We start from the raw sequence: 23,536 nt of genomic DNA, 5'->3' as shown, positions 1-23,536 counted from the left end.
TTGTGTTGGCTGATCAGTGTTTTAGCAAATAAATGCTGTTTGTGTGTGCCACACACAAAATTATATTTGACATAGCTCTGAGCACTTCACTGACAGACGGTATATTCAAGTCCTAATGTTTTTGTAAGTCCACAGTTTTGTTTAATGTATTTTGTCTACTTCCTTTTGATTGATTGAAGTGCTTTAAAATAAGGCCAAACGTGCCCAGTGTAAGTAAAACTTTTGTTACAGTCGCGAAAGGTGGAATATTTCTCAATATTACATACGACACTTATGTGGTACTTAAATTAAATGAAATATATAGGTATCTTGTCCACATTTCATTCTCAACACTGTGGCAACTAAAATCGACCATGCGGAAAGTATACTCTATGGACTTGACCTCTGCAAACTCTTCAAAATTTCGTGCAATGGGTTACTACATCTAATGCTGCACAATAACTGCGTTGAACATCGAAATGAAGTTAATTCATTTATGGGGAGAAGGTATCAATCAAAATCTAATTTTTGGGCCAAATAGTTTTTGTGAAATCGAATGATAAGTGTGTCAAAGCAGTCGGAAACACCATGTGTCTGCACAGGCGAGCAGTGCAGTGATGACTAAATCGCGCACAGCGCGGAATGCGGGGAGCACGTGTCTGCAGCAGCGAAAGGCTTAATGCGGCCGTGGTGGATTTACTTCATAAACTGCGCGCTCCCCCCTAAACGTAAGTTTGCAAACTATGCTATACTATGGCGCTGCTTCTCTTGGCGCGTGCGTCGTTTGCAACTGGCAACGCAGCAATCTCCCGCGTCTGGGCGGGCATGCGCGAACCGCCAAGATAAAAGAATTGAACTATAGTCATAATTCTGTGACCATGCTATAGACCATTCTTTGATTTGAATTCTGAGGAAGACACTCCTAGCAGTGTTGAAACCCGGTTAATTCGTTAAAAATAGTGACCGAGGGCTGTTTTCTTTCAATTGTAACTATTCACGGTTTCTGAACGTGCAGTCATGTACAAAATTTTACTTCAGAATCGATTATGGTAATCCGCTTCCAGTTGCCGGTTTTCCAGTTCCACAATCGATTTTCGCTGCCATGTAAAAGCAACCGGTTTTGAAACCTATTTGGGCTGTCAGGTTTCGTCTTGTTCTTAAAAATTTTCGTACCGTCTTTTCGTATAGCGAAGGATAAGTAGAAATATTAAACCTCGTGTAACTGAAGAGAAATAGCGATTGTGCTGAAAAACTGTAACAGCTGTTTTTCGGCAGCCCTATTTAACTGGGCCAGCAAATTCGCTTTAACCTTAAAATGTAAACACGACAGCGAAAAACTGTTTCGGAAATTCGGCTTTTGTCTTTCTGGAGTTATGTGTCATGCAGACACACGGCTGCGTGACCACGCTTATTGTTGCTACAGTTATCTCGTGCTCTGAACTCCTCCTTCCGATAATTATTCATTGTTTACATTTCCTCACTCTTCGAACAATATTCTGACTAGAACAACCAGAGAAAGCTGTCATGTTTATCTGAGTTTTGTGTGTATAATTACACTCCTGGAAATTGAAATAAGAACACCGTGAATTCATTGTCCCAGGAAGGGGAAACTTTATTGACACATTCCTGGGGTCAGATACATCACATGATCACACTGACAGAACCACAGGCACATAGACACAGGCAACAGAGCATGCACAATGTCGGCACTAGTACAGTGTATATCCACCTTTCGCAGCAATGCAGGCTGCTATTCTCCCATGGAGACGATCGTAGAGATGCTGGATGTAGTCCTGTGGAACGGCTTGCCATGCCATTTCCACCTGGCGCCTCAGTTGGACCAGCGTTCGTGCTGGACGTGTAGACCGCGTGAGACGACGCTTCATCCAGTCCCAAACGTGCTCAATGGGGGACAGATCCGGAGATCTTGCTGGCCAGGGTAGTTGACTTACACCTTCTAGAGCACGTTGGGTGGCACGGGATACATGCGGACGTGCATTGTCCTGTTGGAACAGCAAGTTCCCTTGCCGGTCTAGGAATGGTAGAACGATGGGTTCGATGACGGTTTGGATGTACCGTGCACCATTCAGTGTCCCCTCGACGATCACCAGTGGTGTACGGCCAGTGTAGGAGATCGCTCCCCACACCATGATGCCGAGTGTTGGCCCTGTGTGCCTCGGTCGTATGCAGTCCCGATTGTGGCGCTCACCGCACGGCGCCAAACACGCATACGACCATCATTGGCACCGAGGCAGAAGCGACTCTCATCGCTGAAGACGACACGTCTCCATTCGTCCCTCCATTCACGCCTGTCGCGACACCACTGGAGGCGGGCTGCACGATGTTGGGGCGTGAGCGGAAGACGGCCTAACGGTGTGCGGGACCGTAGCCCAGCTTCATGGAGACGGTTGCGAATGGTCCTCGCCGTTACCCCAGGAGCAACAGTGTCCCTAATTTGCTGGGAAGTGGCGGTGCGGTCCCCTACGGCACTGCGTAGGATCCTACGGTCTTGGCGTGCATCCGTGCGTCGCTGCGGTCCGGTCCCAGGTCGACGGGCACGTGCACCTTCCGCCGACCACTGGCGACAACATCGATGTACTGTGGAGACCTCACGCCCCACGTGTTGAGCAATTCGGCGGTACGTCCACCCGGCCTCCCGCATGCCCACTATACGCCCTCGCTCAAAGTCCGTCAACTGCACATACAGTTCACGTCTACGCTGTCGCGGCATGCTACCAGTGTTAAAGACTGCGATGGAGCTCCGTATGCCACGGCAAACTGGCTGACACTGACGGCGGCGGTGCACAAATGCTGCGCAGCTAGCGCCATTCGACGGCCAACACCGCGGTTCCTGGTGTGTCCGCTGTGCCGTGCGTGTGATCATTGCTTGTACAGCCCTCTCGCAGTGTCCGGAGCAAGTATGGTGGGTCTGACACACCGGTGTCAATGTGTTCTTTTTTCCATTTCCAGGAGTGTATGTGAATGTGTGTGTGTGTGTGTTTTGGTTCCTTTCTGAAGAAGGCTTTGGCCGAAGACTTATGTGAGCACAGTTTTCGTCATGCCTGCCCGTTGCTCGGCATGTGAGTAGCAAACTGCCGGCCGTTGTGGCCGAGCGGTTCTAGGCGCTTCAGTGAGGATACGCGTGACCGCTACGGTCGCAGGTTCGAACCCTGCCTCGGGCATGGATGTGTGTGATGTCCTTAGGTTAGTTAGGTTTAAGTAGTTCTAAGTCTAGGGGACTGATGACCTCAGATGTTACGTCCTACAGTTGTTAGAGCCATTTGAACCATTTTTGAGTAGCAAACTATCCACTTCAAAAATGGTTCAAATGGCTCTAAGCACTATGGGACTTAACATCTGAGGTCATCAGTCTCCTAGAACTTAGAACTACTGAAACCTAACTAACCTAAGGACATCACACACATCCATGCCCGAGGCAGGAGTCGAACCTGCGACCGTAGCGGTCGCGCGGTTCCAGACAGGCTCCTAGAACCGCTCGGCCACTCCGGCCGGCTATAAGACAAGTGCCTAGTGCAGTTGTTAGATCGGTTACTGTTGCTACAATGGCAGGTTTTCAAGATATAGGTGAGTTTGAACGTGGTGTTCTACTCAGCGCACGAGCGATGGGACAAACCACCGCCGAGGTAGCGATAAAGTGGGGATTTTTCCGTACGATCATTTCACGAATGTACCCTGAATATCAGGAATCCTATAAAACATCTAATCTCCGACGTCGCTGCGGCCGGAAAAACATCCTGCAAGAACGGCACGAAAGACGAATGAAGAGAATCGTTCAATGTGGCAGAAGTGCAACCCTTCCGCAAATTGCTGCAGATTTCAATGCTGGACCATCAAGAAATGCCAGCGTGCGAACCGTTCAACGATACATCGCCGATATGGGCTTTCGGAGCTGAAATTCCACTCGTGTACTCTTGATGACTGCATGACTCAAAGCTTTACGCCTTGCCCGCACCTGTCAACACCGACATTGGACTGTTGATGGCTGGAAACATGTTGCCTGGTCGGACGAGTCTCGGTTCAAGTTGTATGGAGCTGGTGTATCTGTATTGGTACGGAGAAAACCTCACGAAACCGTGGACCCTGCGTGACAGCAGGGGACTGTTCAACCTGGTGGTGGGTCTGCAATGGTGTGGGGCGTGTGCAGTCGGAGTGATATGGGACCCCTGATACGTCTGGTTACAACTCTGACAGGTGACACGTACGTAAGCATCCTGTCTGATCACCTGCAGCCATTGTGCATTCCGACGAACTTGAGCAATTCCAGCAGGACAATGCGACACCCCACACGTCCTGAATTGCTACAGAGGCCCCAGGAACACTTTTCTGAGTTTAAACACTTACGCTGGCCAGCATACTCCCCACACATGAACATACTGAGCATTGCAAACGTGCTGTTCAGAAGTGATCTCCACCCCGTCGTACTCTTACGGATTTATGGACAGCCCTCCAGAACTGCTGCTATAAATTCCCTCCAGCACTGCTTCAGACGTCACGTCGTGTTCCGGTACTTCTGCGTGCTCGTGAGGGCCCTAATCGATATTAGGTTTCCTTGGCTCTTCAGTGTATATACAACCGCCAGCAGTTTGGTCACATCCTATTTCTAATTTATCTCATCACATTTTTTTTTTCACTGTAGCGAGCTCAGTGAAGTGGGTAACGGAATCGTCTGGATGCATCAATGATTGAGAGCATATTACGGGGCACTTATAACTTTAAAATGAGCGGTGGCAAGTTTTATAGTTATGCAACTGAACAAACTGATCATCTAAAGGATCTCAAATCATTTGAGTAGTACATCTGGTCCATAAATTAATCCGTGTAAAAATGTATATGTAAGTGTCATACGTTAAACTTTATATTTCAATTGTACACTACTGGCCATTAAAATTGCTACACCAAGAAGAAATGCAGATGATAAACGGGTATTCATTGGACAAATATATTATACAAGAACTGACATGCGATTACATTTTCACGCAATTTGGGTGCATAGATCCTGAGAAATCAGTACCCAGAACCACCGCTACCCGTAATAACGGCCTTGATACGCCTGGGCATTGAGTCAAACAGTGCTCAGATGGCGTGTACAGGTACAGCTGCCCATGCAGCTTCGACACGATACCACAGTTCATCGAGAGTAGTGACTGGCGTATTGTGACGAGCCAGTCGCGCGGCCACCATTGACCAGACGTTTTCAGTTGGTGAGAGATCTGGAGAATGTGCTGGCCAGGGCAACAGTCGAACATTTTCTGTGTCGAGAAAGGCCCGTGCAGGACCTGCAACATGCGGTCGTGCATTATCCTGCTGAAATGTAGGGTTTCGCAGGGATCGAATACAGGGTAGAGCCACGGGTCTTAACACATCTGAAATCTAACGTCCACTGTTCAAAGTGCCGTCATTGTGATGGTGGTGGTTGTTGGCATGTTTAAGGGGGACTAAACAGCGAAGGTCATCAGTCCCCCATTCCCAAAACAGGCGAGCCGAAAATTTCGTCATTGTGAACAAGAGGTGACAGACGTGTAACCAGTGGCACCCCATACCATCACGGCGGGTGATACGCCAGTATGGCGATGACGAATACACGCTTCCAATGTGCATTCACCGCGATGTCGCCAAACACGGATGCGACCATCGTGATGCTGTAAACAGAACCTGGATTCATCCGAAAAAATGACGTTTTGCCATTCGTGCACCCAGGTTCGTCGTCGAGTACACCATCGCAGGCGCTCCTGTCCGTGATGCAGCGTCAAGCGTAACCGCAGCCACGGTATCCGAGCTGATAGTCCGTGCTGCTGCAAACGTCGTCGAACTGTTCGTGCAGATGGTTGTCGTCTTGCAAACGTCCGCATCTGTTGACTCAGGGATCGAGACGTGGCTGCACGATCCGTTACAGCCATGGGGATAAGATGCCTGTGTCATTTCGACTGCTAGTGATACGAGGCCGTTGGGATCCAACACGGCGTTCCGTATTACCCTCCTGAACCCACCGATTCCATATTGTGCTAACAGTCATTGGATCTCGACCAACGCGAGCAGCAATGTCGCGATACGATAAACCGCAATCGCGATAGTCTTATATCAAAGTCGGAAACGTGATGGTACGGATTTCTCCTCCTTACACGAGGCATCACAACAGCGTTTCACCAGGCAACGCCGGTCAACTGCTGTTTGTGTATGAGAAATCGGTTGGAAACTTTCCTCGTGCCAGCACATTGTAGGTGTCGCCACCGGCGCCAACCTAGTGTGAATGTTCTGGAAAGTTCACCATTTGCTTATCATAGCACCTTATTCCTGCTGGTTAAATTTCGCGTCTGTAACACGTCATCTTCGTGGTGTAGCAATTTTAACGACCAGTAGTGTATTGACGCATAGGTTAATTTTTCCAGGCGTACGAAGTCCCTCCTCGCCGTTATTTTATGATTCGATTTTTGTGGATTTTGTCTCGACTTTAGTACCAACATTTACGATAATCCTACTTGAACAGGAACGATGATTTACTTAATTATAATATCGGAAACAAAGGGCAATTACGTCACATTAAGGTTGTGCGTAGCTCAAACACTGGTCCACAATGAGGCAGCCAAAAGTTTTTAGCATATAAAATGCCTGAGAGACACAAAGTAAAATTTGAAACTAAACTTTGGCTTGGAAACTGTGGCGTTGATAGTTAATGATGCCACGACGTAGGTGCCCGCTCTCGTTAGTTGGCACTACGAGAGAAGACTACGCCGACCACACCACCCTCTGGCCGACGCTATGGAGCTTAGCGAGTGCCGTGTTGATTTCTAACTCATTTCATCAAGAGCAGGAGGCCTCGAAATATCGCTTTTATTACCGTGTGGGCTAGCTTGCTATTGAGACTTTGTATTAGTCACATTCAGTTAAATGTTCGTCAGCAACGAGTATTTGTTAGTTTTGAGATTATACAGAACAGTCATCCTAACTTCACAGGATTAGACATGGACTACAGCTTCACACCTACGTGCTCATCCTAGCCAAAGTTATGTATCCATTTGATACGAGGGTCACTCCAAAAGAATTGCACACTATTTTTGTAAAAGTACATTCTGCATGTGTGAAAGTTTTACAGTGTGTAGGCACATCCTTCCCGCTTGTTTCCAAACTTAGTCCAACCTGTTCCCGTGAGTGGCGCCGTCACAGCACGTCTTCAAGATGGCTGCTACACTTGACGTTCGTCAGAAGCAACGTCCTGTCATAGAATTCCTGTGCTGTGAAAACGAGACAGTGGGAAACATCCACAAGTGGTAGAAAAAAGGTGTACGGAGATGCTGCTGTCGATCGGAGTACAGTCAGTCGGTGGGTGAGCAGGTTACGTGACGAAAGCGGGCACGGCAATATTGAGGATTGTCCTCGCAGCGGCAGGCCTCGTACTGCACACACTACAGACAATGTGCAGAGTGTTGACGAATTGGTGACTGCTGACAGACGCATCACAGTGAACGAATTGTCACGCTACGTTGGGATAGGGGAAGGAAGTGTTTGCAGAATACTGAAAGTGTTGGCGTTAAAAAAGGTTTGTGCCAGGTGGGTTCCCAGGATGTTCACAGTGGATCACAAAGAAACAAGAAAAACGGTATGCAGCGAATTTTTGGAACAGTACTAGAATTGTGGAGATGAATTTCTTTGAATAATTGTGACAGGTGATGAAACATATCTCCATTTTTCACCAGAGGTGACGAGGCAATCAATGGAGTGGCATCATGCAAATTCACCCAAGAAAAAAACATTCAAAACCACACCTTCAGCTGCAAAAGTTATGGCTACGGTGTTTTTCGACTGCGAATCACTCTTGCTTGTGGACATCGTGCCAAGTCGAACCACCATAAATTCTGATGCGTATGTGACGACACTGAAGAAACTTCGAGCTCGACTGAGTCGTGTTCGACCACATCGGCAAAAGCAGGATGCTTTGCTGTTGCACGACAATGCACGGCCACATGTCAGTCAAAAAACCGTGGAAGCGATCACAAAACTCGGACAGACAACACTGAAACACCCGCCTTACATTCCTGACCTGGCTCCATGCGACTATCATCTCTTTGGGAAACTGAAAGACTCTCTTCGTGGAACAAGGTTCGAAGATGATGACTCCCTTGTGCACGCTGCCAAACAGTGGCTCCAGCAGGTCGGTCCAGAATTTTACCGTGCGGGTATACAGGCGCTGGTTCCAAGATGGCGTAAGTCAGTTGAGAGGGATGGAAATTATGTGGAGAAATGAAAATATTGTTCCTAAAGGATGTATCTACACACTGTAAAACTTTCAAACATGTAGAATAAAAGATGGATTTTTAAAAAAGTTGTGTGCATTTCTTTTGGAGGGAACCTCGTATTTACTTGTGTTTTCGACTCTACTGAAAGTGTTAAACTTACATGCAGTACTGAAGTGCTTCACCTGTCTTGCTCCTAGTCGCTTCCTACACTCTCGGCCTATCTTACAGAAGCAGTTCGCAGGAGCAAACCCGCGCACCGCCAATCCAGGCGGGGTACAAACAAAAGATCCATGGTTTAATCACGAAATTCGGCGGATGCTGAGCAAGAAGAGGCCGTTGCACTCTCAGTTCAAAAGGGAACGCGCAATGACAAGCGAAGGTTAGCAGAGATTCGTGCGTCTGTGCAAAAAATCTATGCGCGAAGCATAGAACTACCACCGTCACAGGCTGGCAAAAGATCTAGCAGAGAACCCGAGGAAAATTCTGGTCTCACAGAAATTCGCTAAGCGGGTCTAAAGCCCTCCCCCCCCCCCCCTCCCAAACACGCTACTGCATCCTTGACAATCACGCTTGCGCAAGCGTGCTTGTGCAACCTTGCTTGACCGTGTGCAGGATAAATTAGCGCAAGCACGAGTCTTACGCAAGCAGCTTGACGCTTGACCGAATTTCGATTATGCGTGCTTTTGCAAGCATCCAAGCGTGTCCATGCTTGCCCGTGTGTGCCTAGAGTAGGGAGGCTTGAACAAGCACACATCTGTCATTCGGTCACAGACTGTGGAGAGCGCGCGTTTATTTAGATTTTGTGTCGTTCCCTTCTTCGTTTTGATGTCGGACCGGGAAGTGTTGGAGGAATTTATTAGGTTCTACGAAATACACCCATGCTTATGCAATATTAAAAGTAATGAATATCACGATAAAATGAAAAGAGACGCAGCATATGAGGTACTTCTCACAAAAAGTACAACGAAATAGAGCCATCAGCAACTAAAGATACTGTTGTTGTTGTCTTCAGTCCTGAGACTGGTTTGATGCAGCTCTCCATGCTACTCTATCCTGTGCAAGCTTCTTCATCTCCCAGTACTTACTGCAGCCTACATCCTTCTGAATCTGTTTAGTGTATTCATCTCTTGATCACCCTTTATGATTTTTACCCCCCACGCTGCCCTCCAGTACTAAATTGGTGATCCCTTGATGCCTCAGAACATGTCCTACTAACCAGTCCCTTCTTCTCCTCAAGTTGTGCCACAAACTCCCCTTCTCCCCAATTCTATTCAATACCTCCTCATTAATTATGTGATTTACCCATCTAATCTTCAGCATTCTTCTCTAGCACCATATTTCGAAAGCTTCTATTCTCTTCTTGTCCAAACTGTTTATCGCCCACGTTTCACTTCCATACATGGCTACACTCCATACAAATACTTTCAGAAACGACTTTCTGACACTTAATACTCGATGTTAAGAAATATCCCTACTTCAGAAACGCTTTCTTTGCCATTGCCAGTCTACATTTTATATCCTCTCTACTTCGACCATCATCAGTTATTTTGCTCCCCAAATAGCAAAACTCCTTTACTACTTTAAGTGTCTCATTTCCTAATCTAATTCCCTCAGCATCACCCGCCTTAATTCGACTACATTCCATTATCCTCTTTTTGCTTTTGCAAAGGAACGAATTTGTTTGTCAAATGCGTTCTTGTCTAACTGCGTATTTACAGTATGAGAAGTCCGTACACATACGGACGTGAGAGATTTACCCACGAAAATCTGCTAAAGGAAATTTTACTCAGAAAACCCAGTGATCGCATCAGCTTTCTTCGAACGGGCAATTAAACTTTAAAACTTGTTGGGGCCCAAGTAAAAGAGGAAACTTCTGTGTCAAATTCCCTTACTATCTCGTCACAGATGTATCAAACAAGCTCGTACACGTAGAAGAAAGATTGTCATCTAGAACACACTTGAATTAGATGCTCTTCGTGTACACCCATACTGTATTTTGGCAACAGTGAGAACGGCTACAAATGGAGATAAAGCATTTCTAAACAAAAAAGAAAAAATACAAATCACTGGGCCAAGGAACTGTTTTAACATGAGAGAGAAATGCAGACATGAAAACTTAACGGAAATGTTACACTCAGAACCTGATGATTACGTAACTCTCTGTGGTTGGGGCAGGGAAACGTTCAATAACTTGTTTAGCATTACTTCGTCCTCCCACTGAGAAACATGACACATGAACGCGAAAATGTATTCTGTTCTAGTCGCTCCTCTGACGACAGTTCATTAAAATACCACAACATAGGAACATGCAGCCCACATCGTCCACGGAACAACTGAAGTATTTCAATTTCTTTTATTTCATTGCACTCTCGCTTGTATGTTAACCGTAAAATAATGATTTTTCTTCTTAATCCCTTCCTGCGTAATATAGGTCTGGGAAAGACATTATAAAATGACTTTTTTTTAATATGAATATTTATACACTCCTGGAAATGGAAAAAAGAACACATTGACACCGGTGTGTCAGGCCCACCATACTTGCTCCGGACACTGCGAGAGGGCTGTACAAGCAATGATCACACGCACGGCACAGCGGACACACCAGGAGCCGCGGTGTTGGCCGTCGAATGGCGCTAGCTGCGCAGCATTTGTGCACCGCCGCCGTCAGTGTCAGCCAGTTTGCCGTGGCATACGGAGCTCCATCGCAGTCTTTAACACTGGTAGCATGCCGCGACAGCGTGGACGTGAACCGTATGTGCAGTTGACGGACTTTGAGCGAGGGCGTATAGTGGGCATGCGGGAGGCCGGGTGGACGTACCGCCGAATTGCTCAACACGTGGGGCGTGAGGTCTCCACAGTACATCGATGTTGTCGCCAGTGGTCGGCGGAAGGTGCACGTGCCCGTCGACCTGGGACCGGACCGCAGCGACGCACGGATGCACGCCGAGACCGTAGGATCCTACGCAGTGCCGTAGGGGACCGCACCGCCACTTCCCAGCAAATTAGGGACACTGTTGCTCCTGGGGTATCGGCGAGGACCATTCGCAACCGTCTCCATGAAGCTGGGCTACGGTCCCGCACACCGTTAGGCCGTCTTCCGCTCACGCCCCAACATCGTGCAGCCCGCCTCCAGTTGTGTCGCGATAGGCGTGAATGGAGGGACGAATGGAGACGTGTCGTCTTCAGCGATGAGAGTCGCTTCTGCCTCGGTGCCAATGATGGTCGTATGCGTGTTTGGCGCCGTGCAGGTGAGCGCCACAATCAGGACTGCATACGACCGAGGCACACAGGGCCAACACCCGGCATCATGGTGTGGGGAGCGATCTCCTACACTGGCCGTACACCACTGGTGATCGTCGAGGGGACACTGAATAGTGGACGGTACATCCAAACCGTCATCGAACCCATCGTTCTACCATTCCTAGACCGGCAAGGGAACTTGCTGTTCCAACAGGACAATGCACGTCCGCATGTATCCCGTGCCACCCAACGTGCTCTAGAAGGTGTACGTCAACTACCCTGGCCAGCAAGATCTCCGGATCTGTCCCCCATTGAGCATGTTTGGGACTGGATGAAGTTTCGTCTCACGCGGTCTGCACGTCCAGCACGAACGCTGGTCCAACTGAGGCGCCAGGTGGAAATGGCATGGCAAGGCGTTCCACAGGACTACATCCAGCATCTCTACGATCGTCTCCATGGGAGAATAGCAGCCTGCATTGCTGCGAAAGGTGGATATACACTGTACTAGTGCCGACATTGTGCATGCTCTGTTGGCTGTGTCTATGTGCCTGTGGTTCTGTCAGTGTGATCATGTGATGTATCTGACCCCAGGAATGTGTCAATAAAGTTTCCCCTTCCTGGGACAATGAATTCACGGTGTTCTTATTTCAATTTCCAGGAGTGTATATGTGTTTGGTCAGAGAGTGAGTGAGAGAGAGAGAGAGAGAGAGAGAGAGAGAGAGTGATTTTTGATTGAGATTTTTGCTTTAAGTGGTAACTGGTACCTGAATTTTGGTTGCTGCCTCCTTTCGCGATCAGCTTCTGCCCCAGTTGGTGACGTATTACATTTTAGAGGAACTTATTGTTCTTTAAGGTTTAAAATACTTGGCCGTATTGCGGATAGCTTTGAGCCCAACTTTTCGTAGCTTTTCATACCTAGGGGACCACTGTTGGAAGTAAATAAGACCAAACAACAATCTGCTTTTCGTGTGAAAAGCACAAACTTCCTTCAAACTACACGTCCTGTTACACCTAAATTGGTCAGTGGAGTTCAGCACCATACTATGGTACAAGAACATAAGCCAATTACTGTAATTAAGAAATTATGAGAGGTTGTTACTTATTGAATGAAAACTAGAGAGAATGCATTTCTTTTCCTGTACTTTAGCGAACTTTGTACACTTACAATGGCTGTCGCCTGATAGACTGCGACGACAATGAAGTTCAACTTTTCCAAAAACAAGATATTTCTATTCTTCACTTCCAGAAAATTTGTATACATAAATGTTTGGCAACTCTTACACATACTTCACTCGGTTTTATCACTAAAATATCAATTTTCATTTAATGTAGCAATACGTTCTGAGCGACGGCCTAGCAACACGTCCTCTTTCCACAAGATACACACATTAACAGTTCTCTTTTTTTAATAAATCATCTTTTTTTTTGAGTCCATACTCAAAACTACTATCGTTGCGGCGATTGCGCGCTAAAGAGTTTGTTGCTGTCCAGCTGCGCTTCACTTCACTTCAAGTACTTTTTGGATCACATTTACGTTTACGGTATTTACATACATTACTGAGCTTCTCAGAATAAAATCAGACACAAATTGGTTAAAAAAAAAAAAAAGGCAGTGAGGCTCACACAACATTACAACATCATGACACCTCTACCATTTTGGTAATTGTCAGTGCTGTTTCGTTTTTATCCTTGATGGTAATTTGCCTAGACGAAACAGTGAGATAAACTTATCAGCTTTTCACAAAACAAATGCAGCGAATCATCGACACAAACAAAGTATGCAATGAAATTTTCACTCTACAGCGGAGTGTGCGCCGATATGATAGAAACATCCCCCAGGCTGTGGCTAAGCCATGTCTCCGCAGTATCCTTTCTTCCAGGAGTGCTAATAACTGCCAGGTTCGCAGGAGAGCTTGTGTAAAGTTTGGAGGGTAGCAGACGAGATACTGGCAGAAGTAAAGCTGTAAGGACGGGGCGTGAGTCGTGCTTCGGTAGCTCAGATGGGAGAGCAATTGCCCACGAAAGGCAAAGGTCCCGAGTTCGAGTCTCGGTCGGGCACACAGTTTTAATCTGCCAGAAAGTTTCAACGTCTGCAATCTTGTCAGCCTTACCGTCAATCAAAATTCCCGTCAAACACGTTCTATGCTTGGAAAGCACGTCAAACAGCAGCGTACACCGTCAAATGTTCGGCAAGCATAGTCGAATTTGACAAGAGTGTGTTTACGGAGGCTTTTACTAGAGGAAATAGCAATTTAAGAACAGAAAAACGTTCGAAATTGTCTTCCTGGCACTATGTTATCCACGTGAGCACAGTAATTTTTAGTATTTAAAACACCTGTTGCGTGCACACGACAGATAGAATGAATAGGAAGCAATTGTAAACGGTAGTTTGCTCATGGTTTGAGCTATCTAAGACGGTAGCAGGCCCCGCCAATCTGGCTTCAAAACAATGCACGGCATAAAGGGCCCCGTAAGCGACCAAACGTTTTGTCAAACTTGACTATGCTTGCCAAATATTTGACCGTGTACCGTGCAGTTTTGTGTGTTTGTCAAGCATAGATCGTGTTTGGCGAGTTTGAGAGATTTTGATTGACAGAAAGTTTGACAAAATGGCGAAACGTTGTTTGTGTCTACGTTTCGCCGCTTATGTTTGGTGAAATTGTTTTATTACTATTTATCTCACTGTATCGTGAGTTTTCACTACTATGCAAACAACGATCAAGGACAAGAACAAAATAGCACTGACAATTACCGAAATGGTAGAGGTACATCTTTCCCAGCCAAATATTACGCATGACTAGGTTACGAACGATATCAATACTTTACGCATAGAACGACATACAAGCGGAGTGGAATGAAATGAATCTAAATTGTCCTGTTCTTCTGCGGAAGATGTGGGCTATTTGTTCCCACTTTGTGGTATTTTAATGACCTGTCATTAGAGTACCAGGTAGAATAGAATAAATGTTCGCATACATTTGTCTTTTTCAATGTCACGCATCAGCAATGCTAAAAAAGTTATAAAACGTTCCAGTGTGTATCTGCACAAAGTTGATGTAATCATCAGGTTCTGAGTGAAACATTTCTATTAACAAGTTTCTAGTTGCATATTTCACATTTTAAACCATTCCCTGGACCAGCGTCTTGTTTTTCTTTAAACACACTCCCAGAGACAACGTTTGAAATAAAATTACCAAATATGCAGCAACCAGTCGCAAAATTATGTTTTATTTATTTAATTTTATGTTTTATTTATTCACTTTTGTAAATCGATTTCAAGTGATTTAACAGCCATCATCGGTGCTTTCAACCAATATGTGTCCTGAGTGGTAATACTGTCTTAAGCAGAGGTCAAACAAAGTGATATGATCATTTTATGTTTGATCTCTGCTTAAGACAGTATTACCACTCAGGACACATATTGGTTGAAAGCACCGATGATGGCTGTTAAATCACTTGAAATCGATTTACAAAAGTGAATAAATAAAACAATTTTGCGACTGGTTGCTGCATATTTGGTAATTTTATGGTGTACGTTCGCTGTACGACTTGGGAACCACACAGAGCCCACCATTCAAACGTTAGAAATGCTTTATCTGCATTTGTAGCCACTCCTACTAGTGCCAAAATACAACATACACGAAAAGTGTCTACTTCAAAAGCAAGGTTAAACTGACAAGCTTTCTTAGTACGTGTACGGTCTTGTTTGACAATTTCGCGCCTAGACAATAACGAACTTGACAGGCAAGTTTGCTCTCTTAGGAGTGACTTGACAAGTTTTAAAAAGTTTGATTGTCGATTCGAAGAAAGTTAATGTAATCATCGGGTTCTGAGAACATTATTTCCTTTAGCACATTTTCGTGAGTACATCTCTCATTTTAAGCTATTCCCTACATCAGAACCTAGTTTTTTTTCTCCTTCACAGTGGCAAAGTCGATGGCAGAACTGCTTTGTTTACATTTGTGACCGTGGCTCACTACACTCTAAACACACTCGAACACGAATAGCGTCTGCTTGAAAGTGAGCTTAAACTGACAAACACTGCTCGAAAAATCCGTGGCTAGTTATTGTGATCTTCAGTCCAGAGACTGGTTTGATGCAGCTCTCCATGCTACTCTATCCTGTGCGAGCTTCTTCATCTCCCAGTACCTACTGCAGCCTACATCCTTCTGAATCTGCTTAGTTTATTCATCTCTTGGTCTCCCTCTACGATTTTTACCCTCCACGCTGCCTTCCAATACTAAACTGGTGATCCCTTGATGCCTCAGGATATGTCCAACTAACTGATCCCTTCATCTAGACAAGTTGTGCCACAAATTCCTCTTCTCTCCAATTCTATTCAGTAGCTCATTAGTCACGTGATCTACCCATGTAATCTTCAGCTTTCTTCTGTACCACATTTCGAAAGCTATTTTCTTGTCCAAACTATTTATCGTCCACGTTTCACATCCATACATGTGTACACTCCATACAATTACTTTGAGAAAAAGACTTCCTGACACCTAAATCTATACTCGATATTAACAAATTTCTCTTCTGGAGAAACGCTTTCCTCGCTATTTGCCATCTACATTTTATATCCTCCCTACCTTGACCATCAGTTATTTTGCTCCCCAAATAGGAAAACTCATCTACTATGAAACTTCCTGGCAGATGAAAACTGTGTGCCGGACCGAGACTCGAACTCGGGACCTTCGCCTTTCGCGGGCAAGTGCTCTACCACAGGAGAGCTTCTGCAAAGTTTGGAAGGCAGGAGACGAGGTACTGGCAGAAGTAAAGCTGTGAGGACGGGGCGTGAGTCGTGCTTGGGTAGCTCAGTTGGTAGAGCACTTGCCCGCGAAAGGCAAAGGTCCCGAGTTCGAGTCTCGGTCCGGCACACAGTTTTCATCTGCCCGGAAGTTCCATATCAGCGCACACTCCGCTGTAGAGTGAAAATTTCATTCTATAAACTCATCTACTACTTTAAGTGCCTCATATCCTAATCTAATTCCCTCAAATGGCTCTGAGCACTATGGGACTCAACTGCTGAGGTCATTAGTCCCCTAGAACTTAGAACTAGTTAAACCTAACTAACCTAAGGACATCACAAACATCCATGCCCGAGGCAGGATTCGAACCTGCGACCGTAGCGGTCTTGCGGTTCCAGACTGCAGCGCCTTTAACCGCACGGCCACTTCGGCCGGCTAATTCCCTCAGCATCAGCTGATTTCATTTGACTACATTCCATTATCCTCGTTTTTCTTTCGTTGATACTAGACAAGAGCGGTTTTGTCAAAACGTTTGATCGTTTACGTGGGTCTGAGAAGCCTATAGGGCGCCTCCCTTTTTTTTTTTTTTTTTTTTTTTTTTTTTTTTTTTTTTACCTGCATGCAGACTCCCGATAAAAGTACATCTTTTGTGACTGTGGTGCTGTAATCGCAGAGTCCATTCGCTTCGGGACACGTGTAGGCGGCACACGAAATTGGTCGGTCAGTCGGTTGGCGCATGTGTAAGGTCCTATAGTTATATGAAAGTTACGTCGGGAGTTTTCCGGACAGGTGTTAAAAGGCTGCCGCTGTGAGCACTCACCTTCTGCCTTCCGCTGAGCTGGCCCCGCGCACATGCTTCAGCTGCTCAGCTGCACCTCTCGCCAGCAACTGCAGGGAGAGTCCACGGCTGGGCCGTAACTGCGATAGCGGCCGCTCGAGGCCAAGGCGTGTTGCGTGACGTCACGTGCCGCTGCGCTACGTTATCAGCTCTCTCACTGCATCGCCCGCTCCCCCACCCACTACCGAGGTTTGTTCGAGCAGTCGTCAGAGAGCGCCAGACAACACGCCGTACTGCGCATGCGCAGCAAATGCTCGGTTTACACTAACAAGTTGTTGCAGCAATTTACTTGCGCGGAGGAACTCGCCGCGCGATTTGCCAGTGTAAACATATCACCAAGTCGACTTGCGACCGTAGCAATTTATTGCGGAAGTGGCTTGCTGCACGTTTTCCGCTTCCAGTGTGAACACCACGCGAGAAGTATCTGCAGGTAACTTGCAGCTTTTAGGATTTAGTTCTACTTCCTGCAAGTAGGAAGCGCAAGTTAGAGTAAGTATGTCGTTTGCATAACACTCATATTTAACATTTTACTTAATGTGGTGACTTAATTTTATGCAACCATCTTACGTATTATATGCAAACAAATTTTAGAAGCCGTGCAGAGCTACCCCGAAATACGGCATAACCGATACTTTAAGGATAGATTGAAGAAGATGAGCGCATTAAATGAAATCTCGTCGATATTCGACTCATCTATAAAAGAAGTACATAGAAAGTAGCATAACTTGAAGACACAACCTCTTTGCCACCTGCATCCACTCGCTTGTTGTTTTAGGAGTCTAGAAAAAGATGATGTGTAATTATTACATGTTCTATTTTCTTAGCTTGTCACTTTCCATTTTATGAGCATTAGAAAAAAAAAAACATTTTTATAAGCATATCATTCTGTAAAATGCTGTTTATTTCAATAAAAATTTAATTTCATTGTGTTTTCACATACTTTCAAATAATTTTCCCTTTTCAAGACTTTAAAAAAGGCTCTATACAGGGTGTTACAAAAAGGTACGGCCAAACTTTCAGGAAACATTCCTCACACACAAAGAAAGAAACTATGTTATGTGGATATGTCTCCGGGAACGCTTACTTTCCATGTTAGAGCTCATTTTATTACTTCTCTTCAAATCACATTAATCATGGAATGGAAACACACAGCAACAGAACGACCTGCGTGACTTCACTTTGTTACAGGAAATGTTCAAAATGTCCTCCGTTAGCGAGGATACGTGCATCCACCCTCCGTCGCACGGAATCCCTGATGCGCTGATGCAGCCCTGGAGAATGGCGTATTGTATCACAGCCGACCACAATACGAGCACGAAGAGTCTCTACATTTGGTACTGGGGTTGCGTAGACGAGAGCTTTCAAATGCCCACATAAATGAAAGTCGAGAGGGTTGAGGTCAGGAGAGCGTGGAGGCCACGGAATTGGTCCGCCTCTACCAATCCGTCGGTCACCGACTCTGTTGTTGAGAAGCGTACGAACACTTCGACTGAAATGTGCAGGAGCTCCATCGTGCACGAACCACATGTTGTGTCGTACTTGTAAAGGCACATGTTCTAGCAGTACAGGTACAGTATCCCGTATGAAGTCGTGATAACGTGCTCCATTGAACGTAGGTGGAAGAACATAGTGACGAAATTAAAATGAGCTCTAACATGGAAATTAAGCGTTTCCGGACACATGTCCACATAACATCTTTTCTTTATTTGTGTGTGAGGAATGTTTCCTGAAAGTTTGGCCGCACCTTTTTGTAACACCCTGTATACATCGGGCATGATCAGAGAAATCGTGCTGACGGGAGTGTGAAACAAGTACATTAGGGACTTGTATGAGTCCTCCTACAAAGAACAGATTTCAAAATTCAAACTTTTTTGGTTGTATGTTTCACATAAATAAATGAAATGCCTATTTTATTCGTAGCTCACCGGTAGCTATAAATCATAGAGTGACTAGCACACGTTCCTTTGCTAAAATGGCAGTACCGAAGTTTGTGTCTCGTTTTGATATGACGGGCGCTATTAACATCAACAAACACTCAGAATCATTTGAGGACATTCTGCAAAGGTTTTCAAAAGTATCCATGCTCTCGATACTAAGTTCTTGCAAAAGGTTATTACAGGCACCATTTTGCGATCTTCTCATTATCTACTCTGTAACCCAAATACTTCTCTTTTTTCTTTCTCACGTCTTGCATTACAATTACAAGAGCTGCAGCATACCTCACCCGCCTACTTGTCATTTTACACTTTGGCTGACACTCGTAGTGGTGCTGAAAGCATACGTAAACAGTATCAGCAAGTTGTTGACGCAAGTTTCTGGCCAAAGAACTTGCGAAAGAATCTTGCTTAATTCTTGCGCTGCTGTGTAGTGGTGGTGGTTAGTGTTTAACGTCCCGTCGACAACGAGGTCATTAGAGACGGAGCGCAAGCTCGGGTTAGGGAAGGATTGGGAAGGAAATCGGCCGTGCCCTTTCAAAGGAACCATCCCGGCATTTGCCTGAAACGATTTAGGGAAATCACGGAAAACCTAAATCAGGATGGCCGGAGACAGGATTGAACCGTCGTCCTCCCGAATGCGAGTCCAGTGTGCTAACCACTGCGCCACCTCGCTCGGCGCTGCTGTGTAAAAACAGCTGCAAGCGGATAGCAATAACTTGCAGCAATAACTTCTGCAAGCGACTTGCTAGTGTAAACCCAGCTTAAGACGACATAGGCAGTCCGTGCTTGGTGCTTGGACTGCTCTTCAGCCTACAGCAGGCAAACTCGTCTGTGAAAGTAAACAGTTTCGGCGTGTTCCAACTTTGGTGACAGTATTTGCATGAGTTTTGAGGTTATGTGTATTCGTAGAATGTAGACAAACTGAAATATTAAGTGGGGAACGGAGAATAATGTTCGCTTTTTCTATATATATGCTTTGCATAGGTGTTTGTGGGATTTCAGTGATGTTGATTACAAAAATGAGCAACATATTGCTGCCGCTGAGATCCTCATGTGCGATCACAACATAGATGGTTTTACACTATCTGAGCAGCAGGGCAAAATTTATTGAGTTAGGGGCACATATACAGCTCAATTAAGAAAAATACAAGCAAGTGTAATTCTAGCTGTTGTAATGCTCTCGTGTACTAGACTAAAATCCCATCGGTCGAGTTGGCCCACTCTTTTTTTTTTTTTCTTAAGGAATATTGTTGACAGGAGAGAAGGCTATACAAATTGAAAAAGCTGCATCGTTTATTCAATACTCATCTACTCAAGACGTCGCTTCAGTGCTCCCCACTCACATGAGTTTGAATTTTGAATTATTGCCACTGGGCAGATCTTCAAGAGAGTAGTTTGTGAACCATTCTCTTCTTAATAAGGCTTGTTCGAATAATTGCAGCTGTTAATGTTAATAATTGTTACTGTTAATAATTACTGGTGTTAATGAAAAAGCGTCATCACCAACTGAAGCCGCATCCTATAACATGTCGACTGTTCCCGATTGTAATGCACCCAATATGATATCTAATATCAGTTCTGGCGACAGTGGTTCATGCATTACAATATCTTTATTCCTCATCACGTAATTAACTCTATTTAGAAGAAACTTTAACAGTTCTGGTGACATTCTAAGATAATTAAAAGAACTTCTTGGGTCTTCCATTACAAATTATTTCAGCAAGGATGCTGAGCAACCGAGCTCACGTATTTTCTTCGTCCTCTCACGAATCCAAACACATTTCTTATCTTTATCTTATGCAGCGATTCCACAGCAACAAGCTTTAACTCCATCACAACTCGTGTGACGTGCAGCTGCCAAAACTTTCATTTCAGACACGACCCAGGGACCGACGAAACTGTATACTGGTTTCTCCGTCTCTACAGTCAAATATGAAACCATTTGCGTGCAACTTATTACACGCAACGAGTGGCGCAACCCAATGTCGTCGTGTAAACTAGGCTTCACGCTTTCCGTCGCATTTCTGTGTGGAATTTCGTGCGTGGTCGGGCATCACGTGACCATATGCAGCCCTGCAGCATGTTGTTGAGAGGACCTAGAGAGTCGTACCTGGAGCAATTATTTTATCAATTCTACCCAGATAAGGAATGAAATTAAGGAAGCAGTTCTTGGCGTACTATTCACTTCAAAAGTAGACCCTACAGCTCAAAGTACCATAACATTGGCCCGCCCAGTTGGCCGTGCGATCTAATGCATGGCTTTCTGGGCGGGAAGGAGCACCTGGTCTCCGGCACAAATCTGCCAGGCACGGTATCTGCCTCTGGCGGCAATTTCAGGGGGCGCCAAATCCATATTCCTGGGGAATTCCGAGTGTGAATCAATCTGGCTGAAATGAGTATCAAAGAACGGTCCAAAAATTATGATCGTATGCTTTTACGAGGTGCATTCAAGTTCTAAGGCCTCCGACTTTTTTTCTCCGGACTGGAAAGAGATAGAAACATGCGCATTGTTTTAAAATGAGGCTGCGTTCATTGTCAATACGTCCCAGAGATGGCAGCACTGTACGGCAGATGGAATTTTACCGCCAGCGGCGAGAATGAGAACTGTTTTAAATACTTAAAATGGCGACGTTTTCCTTACTTGAACAGCGTGCAATCATTCGTTTTCTGAATTTGCGTGGTGTGAAACCAATTGAAATTCGTCGACAGTTGAAGGAGACGTGTGGTGATGGAGTTACGGATGTGTCGAAAGTGCGTTCGTGGGTGCGACAGTTTAATGAAGGCAGAACATCGTGTGACAACAAACCGAAACAATCTCGGGCTCGCACAAGCCGGTCAGACGACATGATCGAGAAAGTGGAGAGAATTGTTTTGGGGGATCGCCGAATGACTGTCGAACAGATCGCCTCCAGAGGTGGCATTTCTGTGGGTTCTGTGCACAAAATCCTGCACGACGATCTGAAAATTCGAAAAGTGTCATCCAGGTGGGTGCCACGAACGCTGACGGACGGCCACACGGCTGCCCGTGTGGCACGTTGGCGAGCAATGTTGACGCGCAACGACAGCAGGAATGGGACTTTCTTTTCGTCGGTTGTGACAATGGCTGAGACGTGGATGCCATTTTTCAATCCAGAAACAAAGCGCCAGTCAGCTCAATGGAAGCACACAGATTCACCGGCACCAAAAAAATTTCGGGTAACCGCCAGTGCTGAAAAAATGATGGTGTCCATGTTCTGGGACAGCGAGGGCGTAATCCTTACCCGTTGCGTTCCAAAGGGCACTACGGTAACAGGTGCATCCTACGAAAATGTTTTGAAGAACAAATTCCTTCCTGCACTGCAACAAAAACGTCCGGGAAGGGCTGCGCGTGTGCTGTTTCACCGAGACAACGCACCCGCACATCGAGCTAACGTTACGCAACAGTTTCTTCGTGATAACAACTTTGAAGTGATTCCTCGTGCTCCCTACTCACCTGACCTGGCTCCTAGTGACTTTTGGCTTTTTCAAATGGTTCAAATGGTTCTGAGCACTATGGGACTCAACTTCTGAGGTCATTAGTCCCCTAGAACTTAGAACTAGTTAAACCTAACTAACCTAAGGACATCACAAACATCCATGCCCGAGGCAGGATTCGAACCTGCGACCGTAGCGGTCTTGCGGTTCCAGACTGCAGCGCCTTTAACCGCACGGCCACTTCGGCCGGCGGCTTTTTCCAACAACGAAAGACACTCTCCGTGGCCGCACATTCACCAGCCGTGCTGCTATTGCCTCAGCGATTTTCCAGTGGTCAAAACAGACTCCTAAAGAAGCCTTCGCCGCTGCCATGGAGTCATGGCGTCAGCGTTGTGAAAAATGTGTACGTCTGCAGGGCGATTACGTCGAGAAGTAACGCCAGTTTCATCGATTTCTTGTGAGTAGTTAATTATAAAAAAAAAAAAATCGGAGGCCTTAGAACTTGAATGCACCTCGTATACACCACCTGGGTCAGGAATCAGGATGTGTAGTTATAGAGCGCTTCAGACAGAATTTGCAGAATATCATTAGTAATTTGCCTCATCATGCCATTGTAACAGGGGGTGACTTCAACTTGCCAGGTGTACATCGGGAGTGTTATGCCATCAAAACTGGTGTCAGATACAGGGAATCGTGTGGCATTGTTCTGTATGGCTTGTCCGAAAATTATCTTGAGCAGATAGAGAACGAACTCGTGAGGGTTAACGTTTTACACCTCCTGGCAACAAACAGACCTGACCTTAACGTAGAGGAAGGTATCAGTGATCATAAGGCTGTGACAGCATCTATGACGACGGGACTACAAGGAAAGGTAGGAAGATATATTTGCTCAGAAAGGGTGCCAGGATACAAATTTCAGAATATCTCAGCAGTCGGCATCAAATATTTGGTGATGAGGACGAAGATGTGGAGAACAAATGGAAAAAATTCAAACGCATCGTTCAATATGCCCTAGACTAGCATGTTCAGAGTAAGGTTTTAAGGGGTAGGAGAGACCCACCATGGTTTAATAGTCGTGTCAGAAGAGCA

The 23,536-nt window shown here is 45.7% G+C and overlaps 1 protein-coding gene across 5 annotated transcripts in view; it reads right to left on the bottom strand.

Annotated features, from left to right (window-relative positions):
* LOC126213289 (speckle-type POZ protein-like) overlaps window positions 1–17,131 on the bottom strand; it is a 139,949-nt gene extending 122,818 nt beyond the window's left edge. For all 5 annotated transcript variants that reach the window (XM_049940956.1, XM_049940958.1, XM_049940957.1 and 2 more), the window contains exon 1: window positions 17,040–17,131. In XM_049940956.1, the coding sequence (XP_049796913.1) occupies window positions 17,040–17,073 (34 nt within the window). In that variant the 5' untranslated portion in view covers window positions 17,074–17,131. The remainder of the gene's footprint in view (window positions 1–17,039) is intronic.
* Window positions 17,132–23,536: the final 6,405 nt, after the last annotated feature.

Source organism: Schistocerca nitens, chromosome 11 (genome assembly GCF_023898315.1).
Source record: "Schistocerca nitens isolate TAMUIC-IGC-003100 chromosome 11, iqSchNite1.1, whole genome shotgun sequence".
Classification (NCBI taxonomy): domain Eukaryota; kingdom Metazoa; phylum Arthropoda; class Insecta; order Orthoptera; family Acrididae; genus Schistocerca; species Schistocerca nitens.
Note: the sequence above shows the minus strand (reverse complement) of the source record. Positions and strands in the feature narration are given on the sequence as shown.